This window comes from Aulonocara sp. 'chitande type north' Nkhata Bay, linkage group LG23, assembly GCF_057382095.1.
Source record: "Aulonocara sp. 'chitande type north' Nkhata Bay isolate Kocher_YH1m ecotype deep benthic linkage group LG23, A_spYH_male_GT1.1, whole genome shotgun sequence".
NCBI classification, from domain to species: domain Eukaryota; kingdom Metazoa; phylum Chordata; class Actinopteri; order Cichliformes; family Cichlidae; genus Aulonocara; species Aulonocara sp. 'chitande type north' Nkhata Bay.
The window spans coordinates 7,270,324-7,294,243 of NC_141365.1; the positions used below are offsets into that span (position 1 = coordinate 7,270,324).

The 23,920-nt window shown below is 38.6% G+C and overlaps 3 protein-coding genes across 4 annotated transcripts in view; 1 reads left to right on the forward strand and 2 right to left on the reverse strand.

Annotated features, from left to right (window-relative positions):
- Positions 1-181: 181 nt before the first annotated feature.
- Positions 182-10,100, reverse strand: LOC147301083 (MAU2 chromatid cohesion factor homolog). The gene is made up of 18 exons (XM_086283219.1): positions 9,829-10,100; positions 9,430-9,513; positions 9,171-9,266; positions 8,811-8,905; positions 8,427-8,454; positions 8,063-8,218; positions 7,347-7,493; positions 6,401-6,491; positions 6,193-6,296; positions 5,574-5,651; positions 5,260-5,325; positions 4,622-4,705; positions 4,220-4,269; positions 4,040-4,117; positions 3,846-3,957; positions 3,035-3,125; positions 2,739-2,866; positions 182-1,443 (listed from the first exon to the last, which is right to left on the reverse strand). Exons 1-18 carry the CDS (start codon positions 10,060-10,062, stop codon positions 1,369-1,371), a joined length of 1,797 nt encoding a protein of 598 aa, XP_086139345.1. The 5' UTR covers positions 10,063-10,100; the 3' UTR covers positions 182-1,368.
- Positions 10,101-10,899: 799 nt separating this feature from the next.
- On the forward strand, positions 10,900-15,934 carry LOC147301084 (mitochondrial coenzyme A transporter SLC25A42-like). Of its 2 annotated transcripts, none has more exons than XM_086283432.1 (8): positions 10,900-11,099; positions 11,599-11,754; positions 12,869-12,980; positions 13,219-13,244; positions 13,686-13,852; positions 14,149-14,265; positions 14,439-14,590; positions 14,709-15,934. In XM_086283432.1, the coding sequence occupies exons 2-8, from the start codon at positions 11,668-11,670 to the stop codon at positions 15,032-15,034; spliced, it is 987 nt and encodes a 328-aa protein (XP_086139558.1). In that variant the 5' UTR covers positions 10,900-11,099; positions 11,599-11,667; the 3' UTR covers positions 15,035-15,934. The 2 variants fall into 2 exon arrangements, with proteins under 2 accessions (XP_086139558.1, XP_086139557.1); XM_086283431.1 differs by having other exon boundaries at positions 10,901-11,209.
- Positions 15,935-20,044: 4,110 nt separating this feature from the next.
- LOC147301085 (uncharacterized) overlaps positions 20,045-23,920 on the reverse strand; it is a 15,105-nt gene continuing 11,229 nt past the window's right edge. The window contains exons 6-9 of the mRNA XM_086282446.1: positions 21,488-21,669; positions 21,208-21,380; positions 20,768-20,916; positions 20,045-20,633 (exon numbers count right to left, since the gene is read on the reverse strand). Of these exons, the coding sequence (XP_086138572.1) occupies positions 20,377-20,633; positions 20,768-20,916; positions 21,208-21,380; positions 21,488-21,669 (761 nt within the window). The 3' untranslated portion in view covers positions 20,045-20,376. The remainder of the gene's footprint in view (positions 20,634-20,767; positions 20,917-21,207; positions 21,381-21,487; positions 21,670-23,920) is intronic.

Sequence of the window (23,920 nt, forward strand, 5' to 3'; positions counted from 1 at the left end):
GACATTGTGGGTGATTGGGTGCATGTGGCACAAGGCCTAGCTTTGCTTCCTACTACCTAAAAGCATATAAAATATGCAAACAATGCATTACCATTCAATACAATTAACTCTAGCACACCCAGCACTTCTAGCAGCATAAGTCAATGAATGTAATGTCTACAAAGTGAGGTAAAACAGTCAATTACAAAATTTCAATCATATTTTTATTGGAAAATTATTGAAAACAATGTAAGAATTAAAAACATAGGAACTGGATAGAACATAGCAAGTACTCAAGCTTAAACTGTGTCCTTACAGAGTGCTTTAAATACCAAGCATCAAGATACCTACACAGGTTAGCTAAAATAATACATATCACACTTTACTAAATTGACTTTATAAAACGTCACTGTACAATAAAAGGTTCAACAAGTGGCAAATCTATACAAACATACTGTAAAGAAACCCCTTAGTGGAACTATCATGACAAATTAAAATAGAACAAAATAAAATAAATTCTTTTTTTGTGATATCTGAAGATTATTGAAGGCTCCAAAAGTTAAAACATGATTTGTAAAAAGTAATACATCTACAGGAATTTATATATTATGCAACTTCCAAAAATACATTGCTTAATGTGTGTTTTTTTTTAACTGCATGTGGCAAACCTAGTGGCCACCAAATCACATAAGTATTTAAACACTGTTTGTTAACAGACCAAGCATCTTCTGCACAGTGGATTCTGCAGCAATGTATACTGTCAATTCTCAGAAGGAAACTTTTTCAAATTATTATCCTGTGAAAATAAATTACAAGGTTTCTATTTTTATCTACTGTGGATTTTGTGCAAAAAAGTTATCTACCAAGAGTTTATTGTTAGCAGGTCAAAAACTATTATACAAGGAATCTGCATCAGTAACTTTCATGCAAGAAAAAACAAAAAAACCCAAAACAAAACAGTATTCATACAAAAAAGGCAAGATGTAAAATATTTACCAACAGTTACAAAAATAGCAAGATGAATAAATTAATTTCTTCTACATTTCTTTACTGCCCACATCTCTCCTCTTGTTTTTCCAGCAAATGGAAAAGAGTCCTGGCAAATGTAGTGAAGGGTAAAGAAGCCTTTTACCATGTGTCCTTCACTCCTTTAATCAACAGAGAGCATGAAATACCTGTACAACTGCAGTTGTAACTTTTCTACAATATTAAAAAATATAATAGCAGTCAATCAGGGAGAAATCTCCAGAAGCTGATAAAGTGAAGGCCCAAACTGTCATCTGTTAAAATCCTTTTAAGCTACAGTGGTCTGGATAGCGGGTTGGAAGGGATCAATTTGCTGCTTGTGATAATTTAGTATCAACAGTCACATGTTAGACAGGAGGTTCCTTATAACAGGCTTGCAAGGCTGGTGGTTGGACCGTTTTGGGCTTGGATCTGGACAGGAGGGGGGCCATCAGTCCACTGAAAGAGAGATGGAAGTAAACCGTTAATGCAGCCATACACCAAAGCGCCTAGCCTCAAAAAGGCCATTATGCGTCATATTCAAGGTCACCGTTTAAACGTTTTTGAAACAGATCTCTTGAAATATTTTATTATATAATAAAGGGACAAGAATTACATCATCTCAAAGACTTTTCTTTTTCCTGTATCTATCTAGAGCTTTCATGTTTACTGAAAGATCCAATAAACATACCGGGTTTTCCCTGGCCGAATAGCACAGCTCCTCAGCAAATCATCATCAAAAGATTATATTTTTCTTGAAAATTAAATGTAACACGCTAATCCGTGATTTTATATTTTACAACACATCAAGACTCAGACGAAAATGTTTGAATTTTAACCAGAGCAGTGGTCAGCGATCAGACTCAGCTTGACGAAAATAGCAAAATTTGTGCCTTCTTAAGTTCTTATTTAACATTTGAGAACTTCCAAGTTAGTTGGTATCATGACTCAAACAACGAGCAACAAGCCTATTGTTAACTAACATTAGCATAGCATTTTGGAAATGGTAATGGGTATTTTTGGCTTCCTGATAGTTCAACACCGCTTGCAGCCTTATTTGTAGCATTTCCCACACAAGAACCTTTAAACTGTGTCAGGCAACTGTCTCCATCTCTCTCTCTCTCTCATAACACTGCAAAGACATGTAGATTTATGTCAGCCATGTGATCAATACGAGCTTCTCCTCATCTGTTTAGACTCAACTGCTAGTAAACAAGTGAGTCTAAACAGTATTAATTATCAGCACTAACACTTGACCAGTTCTCCACTGGTTTTACTGAGACCACAAATCAGTTTCTCCCTGGTGGATCTTAATGCATTTGATCCTTTTCTATTCAAAGCCTACCAAGCTAATAATTCAAAGCTGTAATCTGTGATTTGTCCACTGACTCGCCGATTTACCTTTTCAACTAATTCAGTCAAACCTACTGTTTATGTGCCATATTTCTGCAGACTGAGCGCACCCACATCCCTCGTGTTACATCACGACCAAGTTCTGATGCTTACAGATGCATTGTGCACGTTCTTTTTATTTCTGGCCAACAGATGAACAATAATAGAAATATTGAGCTTGAGCAAATTAACCAGATGTAAATACCAAATATTTTTATCATGGTGTTTGTCATTTTCCTTTAAGGCCATAATCTTGTTGATTTAGAGCTTCTTTTCTTTTTTGGTTCAAGAAAATTTTCATAAAATAATAATAACACAGTGTGATAACAATAAACCTAGGACACCAAGTTGCTTTAACGTACACTGATGAGGTTATGCTCAGGAAGGCTGCAGGCAGCGATGTGGTCCTGTAGCAGCTGCTGGGAAAAGTTCTGGTGCATCTGGGCGGCTTCATGGGCATCCATGGTGTTCCCAAGAGCCTTGTTCAAATCTGCAAGCACAGCACATGGTCAAAACCTTTAAACAAAGCTTGTATTGTAAGAAACTGTGATAAACTCAAAAATGTTTTGCCAAGTAGTCTACACAGATTAGACTGTCTGTGCAGCTCTAAAATAACAAATTATGTTTTACTGAGAAACAGGAAAAAGTCATTCTCTACCTTTCAACAGTGCTGAAGACCAGAGCTGAACTGACATGTCTGGGATCTTGCTGGCCAGCTGCATTGCAGGTACAACCATGTTGTTACTTTCCTACAGAAAAGACAGAAATTTAGAAAATGTCTGCAAATTTTCTGCAAAACCAGTCCTCATTTGAAGACATGCACGCAAAAAAGGGTAGGTTTAAAAATACAATGTTCATTTATTTGTACAAGAGTAATGAGGACCCTCCAATCAACTAAATGACAAAGAAATCTCCTCACAAATGACAAAGAAACCAAATGTTAAAATGGTTGTAGCTACAACCATCAGCAGAGGAAGAGCCAGCTTTTAAACATATTTAGCAGAGATGGCCAGAAATTACTGAATCATTTATTTCACATTTTAAAATATTCATGTGCATATTGCAGCCTTTCTCTGTTAGTTGTTTTGCTTTGCCTGAGACTCAACTAACAAGCAGAACTATGCTTTTCTGTATCGACCAGCAAATGCCTCAGTAGCCACAAACTAATGTTATGGGCTATCACGGGTCCATGCAAATTTGGTTAAGTGCGATGAATATGAGAGCAGTTTCATAAACCAAGACAATGTATCACTGTTCATTCTGTTCCTTTTATGGGCAAAATGTATAAAAAGTTTAACGAATGAGGCTCCAGCTGCAACATTAAACAGCAAAAGGGGATGAGATTAGACAGGTGAGTCATTTATTTCTTACTTTAATAGTTATGTTCTATTTAGTGACCATGTTCTTCAGATCTATCAGGTTACCATTAGTGTGAGCATTAGCCCCATTTGCCAAGTATTTAGTCTTACTCTGTGGTTGCCCAATACGTAGAAGATGTGGCCCAGCAGAACAAGGGAGCATGCCGTCAGTCTGTTCAAATCCTCAGCATTAGACATCTTCAAGGTTTCTCTTAGGAACCGTCTTCAAGACAAAGAAATAAAATTATGCAACAGCGCGGGGTGTGTTTTTGGGTGTGCATGCTTGAAAAAAAAAAGTGCCATACTTTGCCTCGTTGTACCGTCCCTGAAAGAAAGACAGGAGTCCCCTGATGTAGAAGGCAGCAGCGCGGAGGCAGTGGGAGCTGAATGAAAAGAGAAAAGTCAAAGGGTGTATATTTCAGAGTCTGAATTAATATTGTCATTTCATGTATTTTCTTGTGTTGAACATAAAACATGGCTCTTACCTTACGGGAAAGTTATGGTCTGGGTTTATTCTCTCAAGAAGGCTGTACAGCTGAGGAAATTAAGAAAAAGACAAAAAAAAGGAATGTTAAACATTACAAATTGAATAACAAATCTTTTTTTGCCCCTTTGTCTCAAAGCCATAATGTTTATTTTTGAAATGACTTTAATCTCCTAGATGTGGTAGAACTGGGATACAATGTAGTTCTAACTATGCTGAATGAACATTTTTCCTTTGAACATTTAACTTTTCAGTGCTCCCTGGTGGACGGAGAATGTAATGGCAACACCATGTATACGAGGACAGGACAAAAGTATTTATTCAGCCAGGCATTGAATTAACCCACAGCCCACTACATTTCACTAATGTAATTAAAAGACGGAACTCATTATTATGAACTGACCTCCTGGTGTCGGTTGCCTTCCCTTATGTAGACGCTGGCCAAGTTGGTTACAATGTATGTCCACAGTTCCTGGTGTGTGGTGAGCTGAAACACAAGAAGACATGTGGACATAATTTAGATGAGAAAAGAAGTCGCTGCAAGACAGCATTGAAGCGTTTGAAATGGAGGAACTTTTTCACAATTCTAAAAACTTTTGAAGGAAAAGGTACTTTAACTTTTTTTTTTTACATTAATGTTAAGTGCTTTCAACCACACATCTGCTTTCCAACTCTGTAATTATAACCAAACCCATGACAAACAACAAGCACACAGCTATGTTCAGGGCCTCTGTCTTGTTGTTATTGTAGCTGTTGCTATGTCAACTACCCACTGGATAATAAGTCACATTAGCATTCCTATCGGTGGTGGACGTGCAATAAGGGGGAAATAAATAGAATAAATAACAGAGACCTGTAAGCTATGTAGTTCTCGCTGAGCTGCCCTGTAGCTAGCTACCCGCAGGGAGTCCCTAGAAATGTTCAGTCTAAATGCTTCTTATAAGATGAGAAGATGCGAGAACTGTTACAGCAACTGAAGAAAGAGTGCCCCCCCCCTCCCAAAAAAAACCAAGAAAACCAAACAAATTGTCACATACTCACCCGCAAAGCTGTAGTAAACTGTGCTTCTGCATTATCCATACAGTTTACTGAGATACAGTACAGACCCTGTGATATGGGAAGGACAGAAGATGAGATCTTTTAGACTTATTATTGAAAAAAAAAAAACCCCCAGCAAAACCTCACCCAAAAAACAGGAATAAGACTAAAGCTTTTTTCTTTTTTTTTGCAAGTCATTTTTATAGTTCCTTAAATTTGAAGCCGTGTTCTGTAACTTTTGTCTTATATGGTATTGGTAATACGTTCATTAAGCACAGAGTTTAGACAACTTAAGGGTTTTGGCTGAAAATGCTCACCAATAGTGTGTGAAGCTGAGCAGCATGGTTGGTGAATAACCTGGGGGACTGTTGGCACAGCTGACACACCTGTGAAATCTAGAGGGACAGAACAGAGACTTCGTTTTCACAGGACCATTTAGATATGCAAATTATTTTAAAATATAACCTGCAACAAAAATAAGATTCCAAAGGCACTGGACATGACTATATGCTTTTTAACAGAGCACATATCAAAGTCAATCTATTACACTTTTCTTGTTTTCTGCCACATATACTGTCAAAATGATGCATGCACATGTTAAGAATGGCCAAAATTTGAAATAATGATGCCAGTGTTTATACAAAAAAGTCAGTCGTCAAGCTGCTCTACATGCTCAGTTTCCAGGGAAGTTAATCAGAAGAAAAGCAGCCTTAAGTAAAGGTGGTTTTCAAATGGCTTGCTTCATATAGAGGATGCACAGAGGGGCTGCACCAAGGGTCCAATTAAAGATAAAAAATAAAAACATTCTTTCGAACAGCGAATTCTGTAAAGATACACTAGAAGAGTTCAGGGATAAAAGGTGGAAGGAAGCATAATAGCATGCTTTAAATAGAAAACAAAACTCAAAAACTGGCCATAGAAACAGAAACAATATACCTCTTGTAATGCAGTGGCCTTGTGGCCTGTGACAAGTCGGCACATGATTATGTGTTCCAGTAGAATGACTTGAAAGGTAGATAGGATAGGGCTGCAGTCCAACACTGGAGCATAAAAGACACAAAGGACAAAATTTACAAAAGTAGTAGTGTAGTGTACAGGTGTGTTTTCTGTTTGTTTTATAAACAGTGTGAATATTTTAACTCACTTTTTAGCTTCTCTAGTTGCATAAGAGCTTTGTCTGTGTACTTCTGGGCTTTCTCCAGATAGCCTGCTTGCATGGAGTGCATGACTGTCACCTGTAAAATGAAAAGAAAATACAGTTAACAGTACAGTCAAATCCCTTGCAAAGCACTAATATGGGGGGGGGGGGGGGGGGTTCCCTCTCCCCAAACTGTAGTCCCAGAAGCTTTCAAGCTCTACGCTTTTGATATCTACATTTTTAAATGTAGTTGCGTTTCCACTGCAAATTAAAACTACAGATTACTTGTAAACCAGCTGGAAATATCTGTGTCAGAAGTTGAAAAACATTTTACAGCAGATGTTTACCTTGGACTGTTAACGATCTCAGGCCATCTGACTACAAGCAGACAGAATATTTAAATCTCTTGCTATCATGTGTTCCACTGACGCATTAGGAGTTTTTCCTGTGGAGTTTTAACGTCTGGCTATCACTGGTCAAGGACTAGATTTATTGGTAACCAAACTTTTACAATAAAAATTTTTTGCAACCTTCAAAGGAGTGCAGAAACAAGACAAATAAGGATCATTAGATCCTACATTTATCACAGATTTTCCTCTTATGTCCTTTTTGGAGACTTAATAGTGTTTATACTACAAAATATATACGGTTATATGTGTTCCAGTCCACTCTGGCAAATGGTTTAAGTAAATGAAGCGAATATATATGAAAAATAAATAAAAATTGCATATTTGTGGTAATTTACACTTTTCTAAAACCCATTTGTGATGCGACTCCCCAAGATGCAAACACATCACATCAGCCACTTAAAGCCAAGTGTAAACAGGGTCATAAACTGGAGGACAACCAAAACGGACTATATACATTAAAAATAAAAAACCAACCTCTAAAAGTCATGCTGAGGTTAAAACTTTAAGCGAATTTCAAGTTACGGAAAGAAACGCGCCATTACCAAATATACGAGGACACACATATGTTCCTTGGGCAGCCAGTGGAACAAGTCAGCTGGGTTGCTCGGCAGAATCTCATCATCATGGAGTGTGGAGATGGTTTGGATACACTGCTGCAGCTGCTTCAAACACGGCTTCACGCTCTTCACCTGGAAATGTTCATTAATATCCGTCATATCTCTTTGTAGCATTTAGCACATAGTTATACCTCTACCTATGCCACTAAAATCAACATTTGAATGCATGAACATTAAAACTTTCATAATCCTACCGATGTTACAGGAGAAACATAGCTTACAAAGCTTAAAAATAATCTGCAACAGAAATCTCTGGCAGGACTCTGAAACGGTAAATACTGCAGCTGTCAATTGCACTGACCCATGTATGCAGTCTGTGCAATGGGCAGGCATTTGTTGAGTTTTGTTACCGTAACCATTAAATAAATCTTATCCCAGTGCTCTGGTGGGATAAGACAGAAACACTTATAATGTCAGCATTCAGGACTGAGCGTTTAGTAAGGCTTTAACAAGCTTTTAAACCTTATTAACTAGTTTTTAATTAAATGTAACAGATGACTCGATACACACAGTTTTTATGTCCTAATAACCACTAAAGTTGAAGTTATGGCTCCCTCCACATTTATTCAGATAACAGAATAATTGCAGAGTAGCAAGCCTTGTTTTTCCAAGTGTTTTTGCTTAACACAATTTCCTCTTACCTGTCCAGCATCCAGGTAGTGTGTGACCTGTAGCACAAGGAAGAAGACCCTCAGAGACTCCTTCTGGATTGGGTTTCCCTGCCAGTTTTCCACTATAGTTCCACATAGTGTGAGAAGAGGATGCACCTCCCCAAGCTTCCTCTCCATTAGCAGCAACTAGAAGATTGGACAATATTAACACAATCAAAAATGCTTTTTGTTTATTTTAACTTGCACTGTAATTCCATTAGCATTGTGTTAAAAACAACCAAATAAACCCTGAAACAAAACAACAACAAAACAAACTGTTATTGTATGCACTATTTAATATAGTGTGTATTACAACTCTATAGCCCTACAAAGTGAAGTATGACAAAATACTCACCATCCCTTTACTAAGGAGAAACAATGCCCTAAAAAGCAAGAACAAGTCAGGTGAGTTTAGGAAGACAGACAATCTGATTTTTGTTTCCTTACTTCACTAATACTTTATTTCTCTTAACACAATACCTGTTTCTATGTCTGAGCAAATATGGACGTGACTCAGAACAGGTTAAGCGATTATTAATATAAAAATCTGACAAACATGTATGACATTTCCTCTATTACGCACCAGTGTCTGTGGCAAAGTAGGACTGTGTCAGCTGTGTTGTCAAGAGTTTCATAGTCCACTTTCTCATGACTAAACTTTTTAGGAGACCTAAGAAACCGCCAGCTACCCGCTCAAAGCCTTAAATGCAATTAACAGAAGACAGGTACATCTATTTACCTGGTATATTCGGAGCCCACCACTCGGGCGTACTCAGCTCCAACTCCCAAAAGGTCACATGCTGACACCAAGTCTTTCTCCAGTGTATGAAGTTGCTAAGAGACACAATTAATAAACAATGAATAAATGAAAACAATGAAAGAACACAGTTATCTACTGGGACGTTTTGCTTTTGTTTTTTTTTTATTATAGACACAAACTCTAGACTCTAACCAATATAGTTCAAAAAGCTCTCATATTGGATTTATTACGTTTATTAATATTAAGAGAACACTATTATACCTGCTTATCAAAATATCTCGCATGAGTAAAGTAATACCCTAGGGGGAAACATTGATACTCATTGTACTTAATACATACCGCCAGCTGGAACAACAATCTGCAGTGCCAGTATGGTGTTTGTTGTGAAATCTGGATGGCTTTGCGCAGCAGGGGTTTTGCAGAGTCCACCAAATTCTGAAAATCGATTTGCAGAATCAATAGTTAAAAGTCAATTAAAAAAAGACCACAAGGCATATCTGTTTTTTTAAATACAGAAATTAAAATGTCCTACGATAAGCAGTAAAAAAAAAAAAAAAAAAAAATTATAATGACCTTACCTTGAATTAGAATGGCTTACCTGTTGGCAAAAGAGTTCTGACAAAATGCTGGCAGCTTCAAACTTGACATCTTCAAACTGAGGAACTTGCTGAGATATATACCACTGCAAAGCAAAAGACAGAAAATGTTGGCGGCGTCGCATTTGCTGTCGTTTCTGACAACATTAAACGCTGATAGTAGCTTTTTAAGCTAACAGCAAAGAAAGAGCGAAAGTCTAAGACTCGGATGGCTATCTAACAAACAGCTGATCAAATCAGACACGAACTGACGTTATTTCTTCATCCATTTACGAATCAAACCTTCCCGAATAAACAGCGATTTAAAGACTTCCGCCGTTCACCGTTTTCGCTCCCTGCGGCCTACACCCATCCCCTTCTCCGCAGCATCCCCGCTCTTTCCCAGATCAAACGTCCCTCACCGCTTTCTCCAAGTGGTTGCGGGCCAGCTCGCTGTTCTTGGTGTGGTGGTAGAGAACCGAGCCAAGCTGAAGATGTGTTCTAGCTTCGATCCTCTGCGGGGGCTTAAACTGAAACACGGCCTGTAGACAGTGCACACAGAGTCGTATTTTAGGCGGACTGGAAGTTCGGAAATGCTCCGCAAAGCCTAAAAGGGCGAGGTACCAGCGCTCCGGGGCCTCTACGTTTGACGCCATTTTCCCAGACAACAACAAGTTTTTCAGCGCTACGGCCAGACTGGCGGGTTGCCAGGTTCGGCCATGTAGAAAGAGCTGCTCACTACTCCTGTTTCGTTTACACTGTTTAGTAAACCTTAAATTATGTTTGACTACGAACTAAAATCACGATGAGTTTATTAGAAATAAATACTTTATCTAATTGCATTTTACTTCAGACACCGTTGCTTAAATATCAATATCAGGCTGTAATTTGTGATGTATTACTCTTATTCAATATATTAAGTTTTCTTTCCCTGTGCCTGACAAAGTATGGCTTTACATATCAAACACAGCTATTCCAAGCGCCCATGTGAACTCACAACACAAAAAATATTTCTTCTAAGTTGACATGCAGTAAGTTATTTAGGGGGTAAGTTGTTTCCCGGGGGGATCAACTGATCAGTAGATTAATTAATCAGTCAATTTGGAGTTGTGGTAAGTATTTGAGCCCATTTCCAAACAGCACATTTGATTATTCCTGCCTTTTGTTTTAGTTTTTTATATGTTTGAGCATGTTAGTTAGGTAAACTGAGCAGTCCAAACAAATATTCTTGAAGAATGTAAACATTTTTTTCCAATAAACTAAATTAAACGGGACACAAAGGCGATGAAGAAAATGATTGTAACAGAATTTAAACGTCAAAAAAAAAGGAAAAGAAAATGTACACAATGTACAAAAATGTAGTGACTATTAAAAATGTTGGCAAAACCTGGCAACCCAATGTTGTGGCCAATCTCGCGAGACTTTACTACAACACCTATATAGGCTCTTGGGTATTGTAGTCAAAATAATGTTATAAGCCGTCCCAATTTTTTTCTTTAAGACGCTGAAAAGCCTAAATAATCTCCTGCGTAGAAGCAGGGTGCTGCTCCGAGTGCAGTTTTGACCCAGACGTCATTTTTAAAGGATTAACACCCTTTGCGCTGCTTGACACTTGTGTATTTTTTTAATAGCCATCTCCAGAAACGTCAACATCGTGAGAAGACGTGCAGAAAGACCTCGAAGCGTGTTCAAGGTTCAAGTTTGTGCGAGAACACAACACATGTGTGCATCAGACACCAGGTCAGACTGATTTATCACGTCGAAGATTTCCAAACACGGAGTTCTTTTTGAACACAGACGAAGGTAACAAATGAGATAATCAGTCGTCGTGCAAATAGATTTAACTGCACAGACACAAGCTTGTTTATGCACTGTTTGTATGGATAAGGCGCAGTTTATTCATTTGATTCGAGGTGAGGTCACTAAGTTGTTGGATCAGTTTTAGAGAATAATCAGCAAGTGTGATGATTAGTATTACTCGGATCAATGATGGAGAATAGCGATGGATCGATCCTCGGTAATGCAATACTCTGTTTACAAGCCAGACTGTTTGTGCAGAACATGGGCGTGCGTGCAAGCACGTACTCGCGTCAAGTACATATAGAGAGGGACTGCGACACAAGGGGCTGTGTAGTGTTGAACTCAACTGTCATATCCTTGACATATTTCGCTATATTTCTCTTTGTCTGCAGTGTTTTGTTTTGTTTATTGAATGAGCAGTCGGGTGTTTGGCAGCCCTTGGTAACCCTTAAAGGGGAGACATGGCCCATCGTTTGCAGGACCGTCAGCACAGGCTGCCAGTGGCTCAGGCCACTGTGTTGACTTTGCCACCAGCCAGCCAAGCAAAGGTGAGGATTTGTTTCTATTCATGCCTTAAACTTAAAAACAGGTGATTGATGATACAGTCGTGTTTGAGCATGCCAGGGTGGGGTTGGCATTTAAAGTTTGAGTCATCTTGTTTACAGAAGAAGAGTCAAAATATGAGTCCATATCGAGCCTAATGACTGTGTATAAACACGTTTATAACTGCATACAAACTAATATTTTTGCAGTCTGTGATCATCACATCCTGCCTGTCATCTATTAGTCAGTCACATCAGGTGATGAGCATTACAGCAGCATTTTTTAAAGGCACCAGCTGCGAAAATAAATAAATAAACAAAATATCTATTTATGATTATGATCAAACCTGAAACAAAGCCTGCCTTTCAACTCTCTCAAATCCAGCTCAGTTATACGGAAGTGCTGTTGTTATTGTGAGATCTAGTACAGTCTTCCTTATAACACCATCTGAAGGACAAGTGTCTTCTGCTATGTGCTTTAAATAGCAGAGAGTTGCCACATAATCCAAAGCTGGTCTTTGTTTACAAAGCAATGGAGTGGATAATATTGAGTAACCAGAATAATTATTCATATTTCCAGTAGTTTCACATGGTTAGGATTGCTGTAATAGTGGATTTTTAATGGCCTAAAGCTTTTGTTTCCTTATTGAACACCAGTACAAAGTCAGTTTTAAAATACTGAACCTGAAAAACAGATTTTTATTTTATTTGCTAAAGTTAAATTACAGCAGTTAAATCTGCAATCATCATAGTAATAATGCAGCATCTTTGTTCTTCAGTTCAAGTGTTTATTGGGTTCAACTGTCCCACTCACTTCACGGTCTTGCACACACAAACAGCTCCTGGTCTTGTGAATTGTTACCTTTTGTGATTCTTTCATAACTGTGAAATTTTTGTCTCTAACCAAAATGCGGATTTCTGCTGTCACATAAACGTGGGAGCCTATGTGCTAATAAACATGTGATGTTTCTTATGCAGTACATGAGGATTAGAAAGCTAAATAAACCCAGATAAACAATTAAACTTTTTTTTGGTCCTCCATTAAAAGCCAGCGTAATATTTTGAAGAAATGGGAAGTTATGGTAACGTCAGCACTAAATAACAAAATGTTTTCAAGCAGGATGTGAGGCCTAGCTGGTCTGCTCTGGAATCCCTGTTATGTGGTGCGTTTGCCGGAGCTATCGCCAAAACAGTTATTGCACCTCTGGATCGCACCAAAATAATTTTCCAAGGTAAGTGTGACAATGTGGCAAATATGGAAAGAATATAGGTTGGCATGTTAGCGACTTAACCTCTGTTTTGTGTATTAGGTGTCACCATAAATGCAGCCACTGTTTTTCTGTTTGTACCAGAGTTCTTGCTAAGTGTTCCTGACTAATTACTAATCCTCTTAGTAGATGTTTAACTTATGTGGGAGAGTGTGTATTTTTTAGCCTTGAGGTTCACTGTGTCTCTGTTGTTTATTCACAGTGTCCTCAAAGAGATTCTCAGCTAAGGTGAGTTCAGGCATCTGTCCTATCAGTGAGTCAGGAACTGATAAGTTGCAGATTGACGCAGGTTAATTCATGAATGTAATGATAAGAAAATACAAATAACAAACAAAGGAGTGTTGTGGATTTTTGCATAGGAGTAGTCGCCTGCTTTTCTTCATTTTGAAACATTAGTAGCAGAGTATTTTTGATTTAGGTAGCACAAAAACATGCAAAGTAAATAATGTTATTTTTTTGATTTATAAGCAGCAAATAAATCAGTAATAAAGAATGCTACCATTAGCTAGAAGACTACTGCAGTGCTAATATTCTATATGTTCTTATTCTCAAGTTGCACACATTTTCGTAAGCTTGGTTAGCTTGACTATATAATGTCGTTATCCTGATCGTGATAAGATGATTAGGTGCGGAAAACATGACCGGACTGTACCCTTGTTCCTAATCTAGGAGGCTTTCAGGGTCATTTACTCTACATACATAGAGGGTGGGCTGTTCAGTCTGTGGAGGGGAAACTCTGCGACCATGGTGAGGGTCATGCCCTATGCTGCCATCCAGTTCTGCTCACATGAACAGTACAAAAGACTGCTGGGGAGCAGCTACGGCTTCCAGGGCAAGTGAGTAAGCAATTTATATCAATACACTATATTTACAGCCTGTCTAGTTTTTAGCTGTGCTAACAGGATGATTCTAGAGATGTCACTATAAATCACTCACTTTGTTTGTTATTGGGTTCTTATGACTGGCAATCTATCTTGAAACTCTTAATAGAGTTTTGTCAAATCCGACCCATCGTCAGGTCAAAATTTCTGACGCTGAAATACAGCATCAGAGAGCCTCTAGCATTATTAGTGTGTTTCTTTGATTTTAGTTTGCTCATTCTGTCTGTATACTATTATCCTGGTTGTTTCAGAGCTCTGCCTCCTTTTCCACGTTTCCTGGCTGGGTCTCTGGCTGGTACAACTGCTGCTATGCTTACCTATCCACTGGACATGGTACGAGCCAGGATGGCAGTGACTGCCAGAGAAATGTAAGTACCTAACAATTGTGATAACACGCAAAAGTGTACCTCACCATGTCTTCACCAGTGGAATGGATGAAGCACACTTCATTGTTTGCTGAATGTTACAGTATCACACAACACAAAAAGGTTTGTGTCAGCTTGGTAAATGATGTCTTGCCTGCCATGTGTTCCTTCAACAGGTACAGTAACATCATGCATGTCTTTGTGCGGATCTCCCAGGAGGAGGGTGTCAGGACACTTTACCGAGGCTTCACCCCCACTATTTTAGGTGTTATCCCATATGCAGGAATTACTTTCTTTACCTACGAGACCCTCAAAAAATTACATTCAGGTACTGACCATTGAGGCTTTTTCTTTTCAAATCAGTAAAGTTGAAAACATACATACATCTGTTTTTTCACTTATCAATTTTTTCATGCATTTCTCTGTTGGTGTTTTTCTCAATTCAGAGAAGACAAAGCGATCCCAGCCTTACCCTTATGAGCGCTTGGCATTCGGTGCCTGTGCAGGCCTGATTGGACAGTCGGCGTCGTACCCCCTGGATGTGGTACGTCGGCGCATGCAGACAGCCGGAGTTATCGGTTCGTCCTACAGCACCATTCTGGGAACCATGCGTGAGATCGTGACTCACGAGGGAGTTATACGCGGACTGTACAAAGGCCTGAGCATGAACTGGGTGAAAGGGCCCGTTGCAGTGGGGATAAGTTTCACCACATTCGACATTACGCACAACCTTTTGCTCAAATTGCACCAGATGGGCAACTTTATCCACTGAATCATGTGGGAACAACATAGGCGTAACATATGGCACAGATGAGACTGGCATAAGAGAGGTTGTCAGGTCTGTGGAATGGCAATAATATGTCTCTGGCCTCTGCAGGACTATTGTGTTGCACACCCCTGTTCCCTTAAGGCAGCATGTCAGAAGAATGGACAGGAGATCTGCTGTTCACACAGATAGGCTTTATCTCAGACTTTGAAAAATGCACTTTCAAAGAAAGCGAAGAGACAAAAAAGTATTTTGAAATTGTTCACACAATCTGAGCTTTGTTGTGAAATCATAATACCTTTGTGAAGGTTAAAGCAGTGAACAGCCAGGTGTGTTTTTGATTGCATCAGTATGGAGAAAATATTTGCACTTTATTAAACATGCAATGTTCTTTCAGTTTGACCCATTATCATTACAGAGAACACAATGAGTTTGAAACCTTTAAATTAGGAGATAAATTTTGATTTTAAATAAGCGCTTTCATTTCGTTAGTATTAAATAGCCTGATTAAATAAGGTATTGTTTGTAATGAAGGCTGAGTACCCAGTGTTCTTTGTCTTTGAATTTCATCAAATTGTGTAACTGTGCCAATGTGGACTGATGGAGTGAAAGAGGGTGATCACGTCAGCAGGACTGTGCAGTTTCACTTTCCATGCAGCACTGAGGTGCAGTGAATTTATAGTACTTATGTCTAATAAGTGGACGTTAATCAAACCTTAAACCTAAACAAAAGACAGATTTTGGGGTTATTTGCATGTTCTTGACATTTCTGCTTTTTTACTTTACTGTTGTCACATTGCTTGTACTTGCTTGTAAAGCATTGTTTACTCAGAATCTAAACATAACACACTTAACTTGGTCTTCTTTTTTTTTCTTCTTTTAAATAAAAATAAATTAAACAGTAAATGGATATTTCAAAGATGGATCATATCCAGTGATGTAAATTTAGTTCTTTTGTGTGTGTGTGTGTGTTTTTTCTTTTTAAGATTGTCTTTCCATTAAAGGGTCCATCCACACCACTAAGCAATGAATCCTTTTGTCCACTTGAGGGGGCCATGTAACAAGCAAAGCTAATGGTGCTGTCATCAGCATTCAAGAGCAGATTTAAATCACTGATGTTCGATCAGTTTTACATGGCTGAAGAAAAGCCTTCACTAATGGTTGTACTACCAATAAAATGCTTTTTCATTGTCATAAGTGTTTTGTTTACATTGGGTTCCTCAAAGACTGGTCTATTGTGTCACTTATCAAAGTTTAAATAGACTTAAAAACACTTATTGGACATTTCAGGTACACCTTACTGGACTCTCTCTCCCTTCAGAACTGCTTTAATTATGGTGCAGGTTCAAAAAGGCCCTGGAAACATTCCTCACAGATTTTGGTCCATATTGATAAGTTGCTGCAGATTTGTCTGCTTCACATCCATTATACAAATCTTTGGTTCCACCACATCCAAAAGGTGCTTTATCAGATTGAGATCTGCTGACTGATTCTCATTGTCATTTGAGATGATTTGTTCTTTGTGACATGGTGCATTTTCTTGCTGGAGCCACCATCAGAAGATAGGTAGACTGTACTTGTAGAGGGATGGACATGAGCTGCACCTGTGGTCGGGTAGGCTGCGGCATTTAAACTATATGAAGCTGGTACTAAGTGACCTTGAACCTTTGAATCGATAGAGCCGTGCTTTCATGCTGTTTATGTCAAAAACCTGATCACACCAAAATAGTAACAGAACTCACACCAGATGAGGCATCGTATTTCCAGTCGTCTGCTTTTCAAGTTTGAAAAACATTCATAGTTGACAGGAGTGGCACTCAGCCCATGGAGATGCTCTTCTGCGTGTTTGGTTGTATTGAATGGTTATTTGAGTCACTGCTGTCTTCCTTCTCTTACTTCTGACATCAACAAAGCATTTTTTTCCTGTAGAACTGCCACTGGATATTTTCTTTGTTTGTGACCATTCTCTGTGTACCTTATAGATGGCTATGTGGGGAAATTCCCCCAGTCGAACAGGTGTGATGGACCCAGAGACGTGTAAATAGGCGTACCTAATAAAGTGGCGGGTGAGTATATGTGTTGCTTGGTCTTCCTTTACTTTCAGTAGATGGCAGCACTGAGCAGCTACTTTCCCTGCACAGCCTGGCCTATAATGGGGAATATTTAGGCTCTGATCACCTCATGGCCTGAACTTGACCTGTATGAGGGGCCGTACAAGCCAAAATTCATACTTTGACTCTCACATACATATATTCTTCTTTCATGCACATATACTTTCACTCTCACATACATATATACTTCTTTCATGCACATGTATTGTCACTCTCACATACATATATTTTCACTCTCACATACATATATTGTCATCTCGCACACCTTTATTCTTAATTCATATCCATGTATATTCACTCTCACATAAATCCATTAATCTTCCTTTCACACACATGTATTCTATTTTTCTTAATGCTACATATTTTTATGTTGACATATATTTATTCTCCTTGCAGGTGCAGCCCTTTCTAGTCATACATATATATACATACCCTTTACCTTTCAACACATATATATTTGTACTCCTATACTCATATACACATACAATCCCAGTGTTTATCCTTTACCCTTGCATACATACACTCTGACATTCACATCTGCATTTCCTAACACAGGAAGTTAATCCTTTAAGCAGGAAGTTATTCTTAAACCAGGAAATGTAATACACTTGGAGAACTTACATGACATACCCAGACCTAAACCAGAAGAACCAAGCAATGAAGCTGTTCAAAGTTGTCCTGCTTTCTTTGCTAGTATTGCAGTTAATTTGTCGAGTAAGTAGTAATGAAAATGACATTAGAACTTTTTTAAATAATGTATTAGAATGTTTGGAACAAATTCAAAGAGAAGCTACAGATTCTTTTGTTCGTCAGAGGCTCCATAGAGAACTTGGTGATCACATTCAAACCTTATCTGGAATTTTGTCCATCTCAAGATTTGTTGACGATGCAAGAAATAGAGAAGCAGTGAATACATTACAGTCCTTAAATGGATGGCTAATTTTTTTACTGACTGCTTATGAAACCAGACAAGGAACTACATCTGAGAACAGACTTGTCTTGCTACCTCCACCTCTCATGACTTGCTCTCAAGGTCGACCGCGATACAGCATTTCAAGAGAGCAAATATCTCATTTAGTATCTCTTGGAATGAACTGGCAAAGCATTGCAACATGCTTAGGGGTTAGCTCCCGTACTCTGTACAGGCACAGAGAGGACCTTGGCATTGAGCCACTTACTTATGCAACATTATCCGATGAAAACCTGAACAGGGTTGTTAGGGAAATCCTTCAGTATACCACAAATGCAGGTGAACGATATGTGCATGGCAGCTTGAGATCACGTGGGTTACGAATCCAAAGGTGGCGTGTAAGACAAAGTCTACAAGAAATTGAGCCCTTTGGACGTTCCCTCAGAAGACGCAATGCAATACGTCGACGACTGTACAGTGTTCCTTTCCCCAATCAGTTATGGTGAGAAAATTCTAACAGAAAAACAGTCCTGATTCTAAGTCTATAGCGAAATGGATTATCTAAAGCAAAATAACTCATTGTTTTATTTACTCAAACGTGTGCATATCCTTGACCATGTCATAGTTTCCCCATACATAACTTCTACTTATTTCATTTTTCTATAGGCATATAGATGGAAACCACAAACTTGTGAGATGGAGGATGGTGTTCCATGGCTGTGTGGATGGTTTCAGTAGAACCATCATCTACCTTGCGTGTTTAGATAACAACAGGGCATCAAGTGTTTTGTCACTGTTCATGGTTGGTGTTCAGAACTTTGGAATGCCATCCAGCGTGAGATGTGATCATGGACTAGAAAACACTGGTGTTGCCCGTTTCATGCTTTACAGGCAAGGACTGAACAGGCATAGTGTTATCACTGGCAGGTCTGTGCATAATCAAAGAATTGAGCGATTATGGGCAGAATTAAATCGAGTGGTCTCATATCATTTTGTTAATCTTTTCAATTTTATGGAGGAGCATGGTGTATTAGATTCACTTAATGAGGTCCATTTATTTTGTCTTCATTATATATATATTTGCCACGTATTCAAAGAGCTGCCACAGAATTTCAGAACCAGTGGAATAACCATGGACTTTCAACACAAGGAGGGCAAACCCCTCTTCAGCTGTGGCAAAGGGGCATTATCAACAATGCAGGAATACATAACCCAAATATGAATGGTATTTGTGAAAATGACTTTGGTATTGATGAATGCAGACCACTGCCAGAGCTGGAGACAAACAATAATGTCGTTGTTCCATCAATTAACATTTCCATCAGTGACACCATGATGGTTACACTTCAACAGACCTTTGATCCATTTGAAGATGATGGCAATAACGGTATAGATTTATTTTGCAACCTTGTTCGTTTTCTTGAGAGACAATCCTAAAATATCAACAAGGCCTCTGGAGAAATTTCATTTACTGTAATTGTGGTTGTGCAGCTTAAAAAGAATACAGTGCCAAGACTGTTGTTAGTTCAGTATTATTAGAAGTTTAATCACAGCTTTAAATTTCAAGAATGCTACTATCAACCTTTACATGCATGTTTACGGTTTGTATACAATTTTAAAGAATTTATGAGTTGTATTATGTGAGTGTGTTGAGATTTTACAACCATGTTTTGTTTTAAAACACCTTGTTAAAAGAAAAAAATAAATTTGTGCAACCACATTTTATTGAGGTTTTTGGTCATCACAATCACCAGATGTATTGTCTTGGAACAAGATGACTCAAACTGATAACATTAACATTAATACAGTCATACAGTCAATACATCAAACATGGATCACTGATCAAATAGAATAGAAGTGTCAGATAAACAATATTGAAGAACACCAGAGAATAAAAGCAACAAACAAGTACAAACCTAGAAAACAAAAATAATCACAATGCACATAAATTAATGCAATGAAAAAATTATTATTGAATTATGTCAGTATATATAACTATTGTATACTTGTAGAATGGTACCCTGACAAGCAAAAAGACTTGAAGCAAATGAACATTTGTTAAAAGGTCAATGCAAAAACAGAGCCTCCAATCACAAAATAGGTGGGTGACATATGAAATATGGCAACATAAAGTAAATTCAGCTTGGTCTCAAGCGTGTTAATTGGTGTTTTAGGTGGAACATTTTGAACATTTGTTTGATTTCTGGGAAAGAAAATGCAATGATATTCAAAACACCCCCCCCCCTCTCTTAGAATTACTTAATGGTTGACATTCATTAATTTAACTGAGTGCAAAACTCAGATTAGCATACTAACCTGACCAGGAATTAAGCTATTCCAAAACCATGTGTATTACCTAATGCAAAGTCCATATTCTCCTGAAAGTCTTTGTAAGAGGTATGAAGTGGTAACTTTAAACAATTGATGCACGTGTTTGCAATGGGTAGTTTAGACATGGTTTGTGCATCTGGCTCTTGGTGAAGAAATTCAATGGACGGTTGTGGAGAGAAGCCAATTGGTGGAACAGTGTTGGCTCCAGTGGCGAAGGCAAAAATTGTCCCCAGCTTCTGTGTTCCGTCTTGATCTAAAGGAAAAGCAATACTGTCAAAAATGGCATTAAAGACAAAAAACACAGCAAGCATTTCTACTTTTAACTGATTCAATGAAAAGATGCACTGCATTATAAATTGAACACAATGCTTAAAACGCTAAATTTACCTTCTGCATCTGCTAGGTAGTCTCTCCAGAAACTGTCAAGAAGGTCAGCTGTAAGCACTGAAGGTGACCAGCATAGAAGGGTGCGAAAACTCTCTGGGTGATCTTGGATTTTGTCCAGCACCTCAAGTGTCCGTAGTCCATCCTGAAATCTAAATGATAATCAGAATTACCTTTAAAATCACAAATCACATCAAAAATGAATGGATCCAAGAAGTATAATCTAAAACATATGAATTTATATATACAATAATTTTTACTTCAGATTATTCACATCATCAAAAGTGTATATCCCAAATCTGCATTTTTCATGTGATGCTGTCACCTTTGGAGGCATGGTGTACCTACACATAAAGAAATGTCACACAAAATTCCCAGAATACAAGGCAATCAGCATGGGTTTGAGTTACTTATTGGACAACAATAAATACATACATACATACCTTTCAAATGGACCACGGACTCTGTGTATTACTTGGAACATGATAATGTCATGTATAAGCAGATCCTTGTCTTCCAGCCTCCGTAGCGGCCTCAGGCAGCCAGCATTGGCTAAGTATTCCTGAAGTGGCTCAGTTGCTACTATCAGATCTTCAAAGGATTTACACTCTTTAACCTTCAAATAAAAAAATAAAAAATTAATGGGCCCCAATTAATACATGGAGTAGAACGAAATGCACACAATACTAAAACATTATCCAACAACTGACAAATCAGTTTTACCCTTTTAATTTTTTCACGCAGGTCACTATCGGCAACATCTTCTAAAACTGGTTTAGCCAAATCTGGGCCATCAACAAGGCAAGAGAAGAGTGTTGGGGACAGAAAGCCTGCTGGTGGACCACCATGTACAAGGCTTACTGCAATGGCTCTGCCTGCAATGAAGTACCTGTCCTCCCTCATGGCTAGAAATAATGAAAAACATTACATGTCAATAGATGCATGAAAGCGCTTGACAAGAACTTCATTGTCGGGGGAAAACTCTGTAAAAAAACCCAGGAGAAATAAAGACACAATGAGACAAAGTTACTTTCTTTATCAAACGTGTACACGGGTGAGCTGCTAAGAACAACTCACACCATGCACAGTGGCTTGGTAATTTTTATAGGCACAGAGACAGTGAGAACAGGATAACAAATAATAAACAGATAAAATAAAACAACTCCATATATGGTGCTAGTCTCGTCAGCAGAGAGCTAGGGAAGATAAAACAATCTAAAACAATATGTCCCAGAAACAAGATGTGTTTGCTGGGAAAGTCTAAAAAGATAATTCTAAACTAATCTAACCACAGGCAGAGGGCAGACAAAAGGCATCTTTGTACATTTAAAAGAAGGTAAAGAAACATAGAATCATTTTTCCTGTAACATTCCCTCCTGTTTTAACTTATTTTAAATGTATACAACAATTGTCTGTGAAGGTTATTTATTAAGTATCTTAAGCAATTTTTTAATTTTCAAAATGTCAGCATAGCAGAAATGGAAGTCATTTGGTCTAAAGAATAAAACAAAAGAAAATAATAAAAAGAAAAACATAGTAAATGAAAATCATAGTAAATGAAATAACAAGTGGAATAAACAAGAAAAAATAATAAAACTAAAACTACAAAAAATAAAGGATAAAAACTAAAATGAAAACTTTGTATTTAAAAATGATGAAAACCTAATATGTAAAATGAAAACTTCAAAAAATACAAGGATGAGAACTTCAAAAAATAAAAGGATGAAAACTTTATATTTAAAATGAAAAACTTTATGTTTAAAACTGAAAACTTCAAAAAATAAAAGGATGAAAACCTGCATAACCTACTAATGTTTTAATCAGTGCGTGATCACTTGACAAGTCATTTTTAATCACCACGTCATTCATTAGCAGTTATTACAAGTTCTCCTCTAACAGAATTGCAACGGGATGCTGGTCTTCTTCAGGCACGGCAACATAAGCAGTCATTGTAGTTGTTATCATCTTTGAAATCATTACTCTTAGGCATGGCAACACACACAACACTAATATGAGCAGTGCTATCATGATGAGACCTAGAAGGAAAAATGGCTTTGCTACAGCAGCCAGCCATGAACTGCTGAACAGCCAGTCCAGCCAGCCTTGTGCTGTAGCTGCTCCAGGTGTGTGGTCAGTGACATATTTTTGCAGAGCGGTCAAATTCTGCAAAGCTTCATAAATGTCCCCTCCAGTTTCGTATCCATCAGGGATAAAAGTGCAACATGTTTCCCCGATCAGCTTGCAAACTCCTCCTTGTGATGCTGTTAGCAGGTCTAGTGTCAGTCTGTTCTGCAGCACCATCGTTCTGATGGCCTGCTGTTCTCCTGCTAAGGCGGTTCCCAGGGTCCTAGTCAAGTTGATGTGTCGTAGCAGAGCATATCGGTTGATTTCCACGTGATCCCGCACCTCGGCAACTCCAATGCCGGGGATCAAGCTCTGTAAGAATTTCACTCCTCCTCAGATGCGAAACTCTGGTTCCTTTACTGCTTGGTGCCGTCCGTGCACATCCTGTCTGGTAATGAGTCTTTGTTTGTAGTATCATTCGGTAGCTGTAGTTGGAGCGACAGTTGAGGCTCATCAGTGTCGCGTTACTGGCACAGGTTTCGTTGAGTGAACAGTCCATACACTTCCTCTCGTTCCTCGGTGGGCAGAAAGTGTATATGTATTTGCATAGCAGTCAGTTTTATTATTCAAGTAAGCTGTAGTGTTCATAAACTGCCACCAGAAATTAGTGGCATAGCCATGGGGAAACTTGGTGTACTTTCCTTTGTCATACAGTGTCTGCCTTTTCTTCATATAGCGTGACTTATTGTCCCTCACGGAAGCAAAGGTGAGGAGCCCGGCCATGGTCAGGGCCGCTGCAGTTGTTAAGAGCCACCACCTCATGACGACGGGACACACCCTCCTGTCGCGAGTAGACCCCCCGGCCAGGAAAGCTGACCCCTCCACCGGGCGAGATCACAACAAGTGGGCAAGCCTGCCGTCAGCTGTGTTTAGATGGCTTCACTGACTCGCCTGCAGTGACTCTGATGGATCCAGGATGGTCGTTCCGCAATTTTGCAAGCGGTCGGTGTAGTGAGGAGGACTTGGTATGGCCCCTCCCACCTGGGTGTGCTCCAGTTTTTCCTTTGGAGCACCTTGATCAGAACCCAGTCA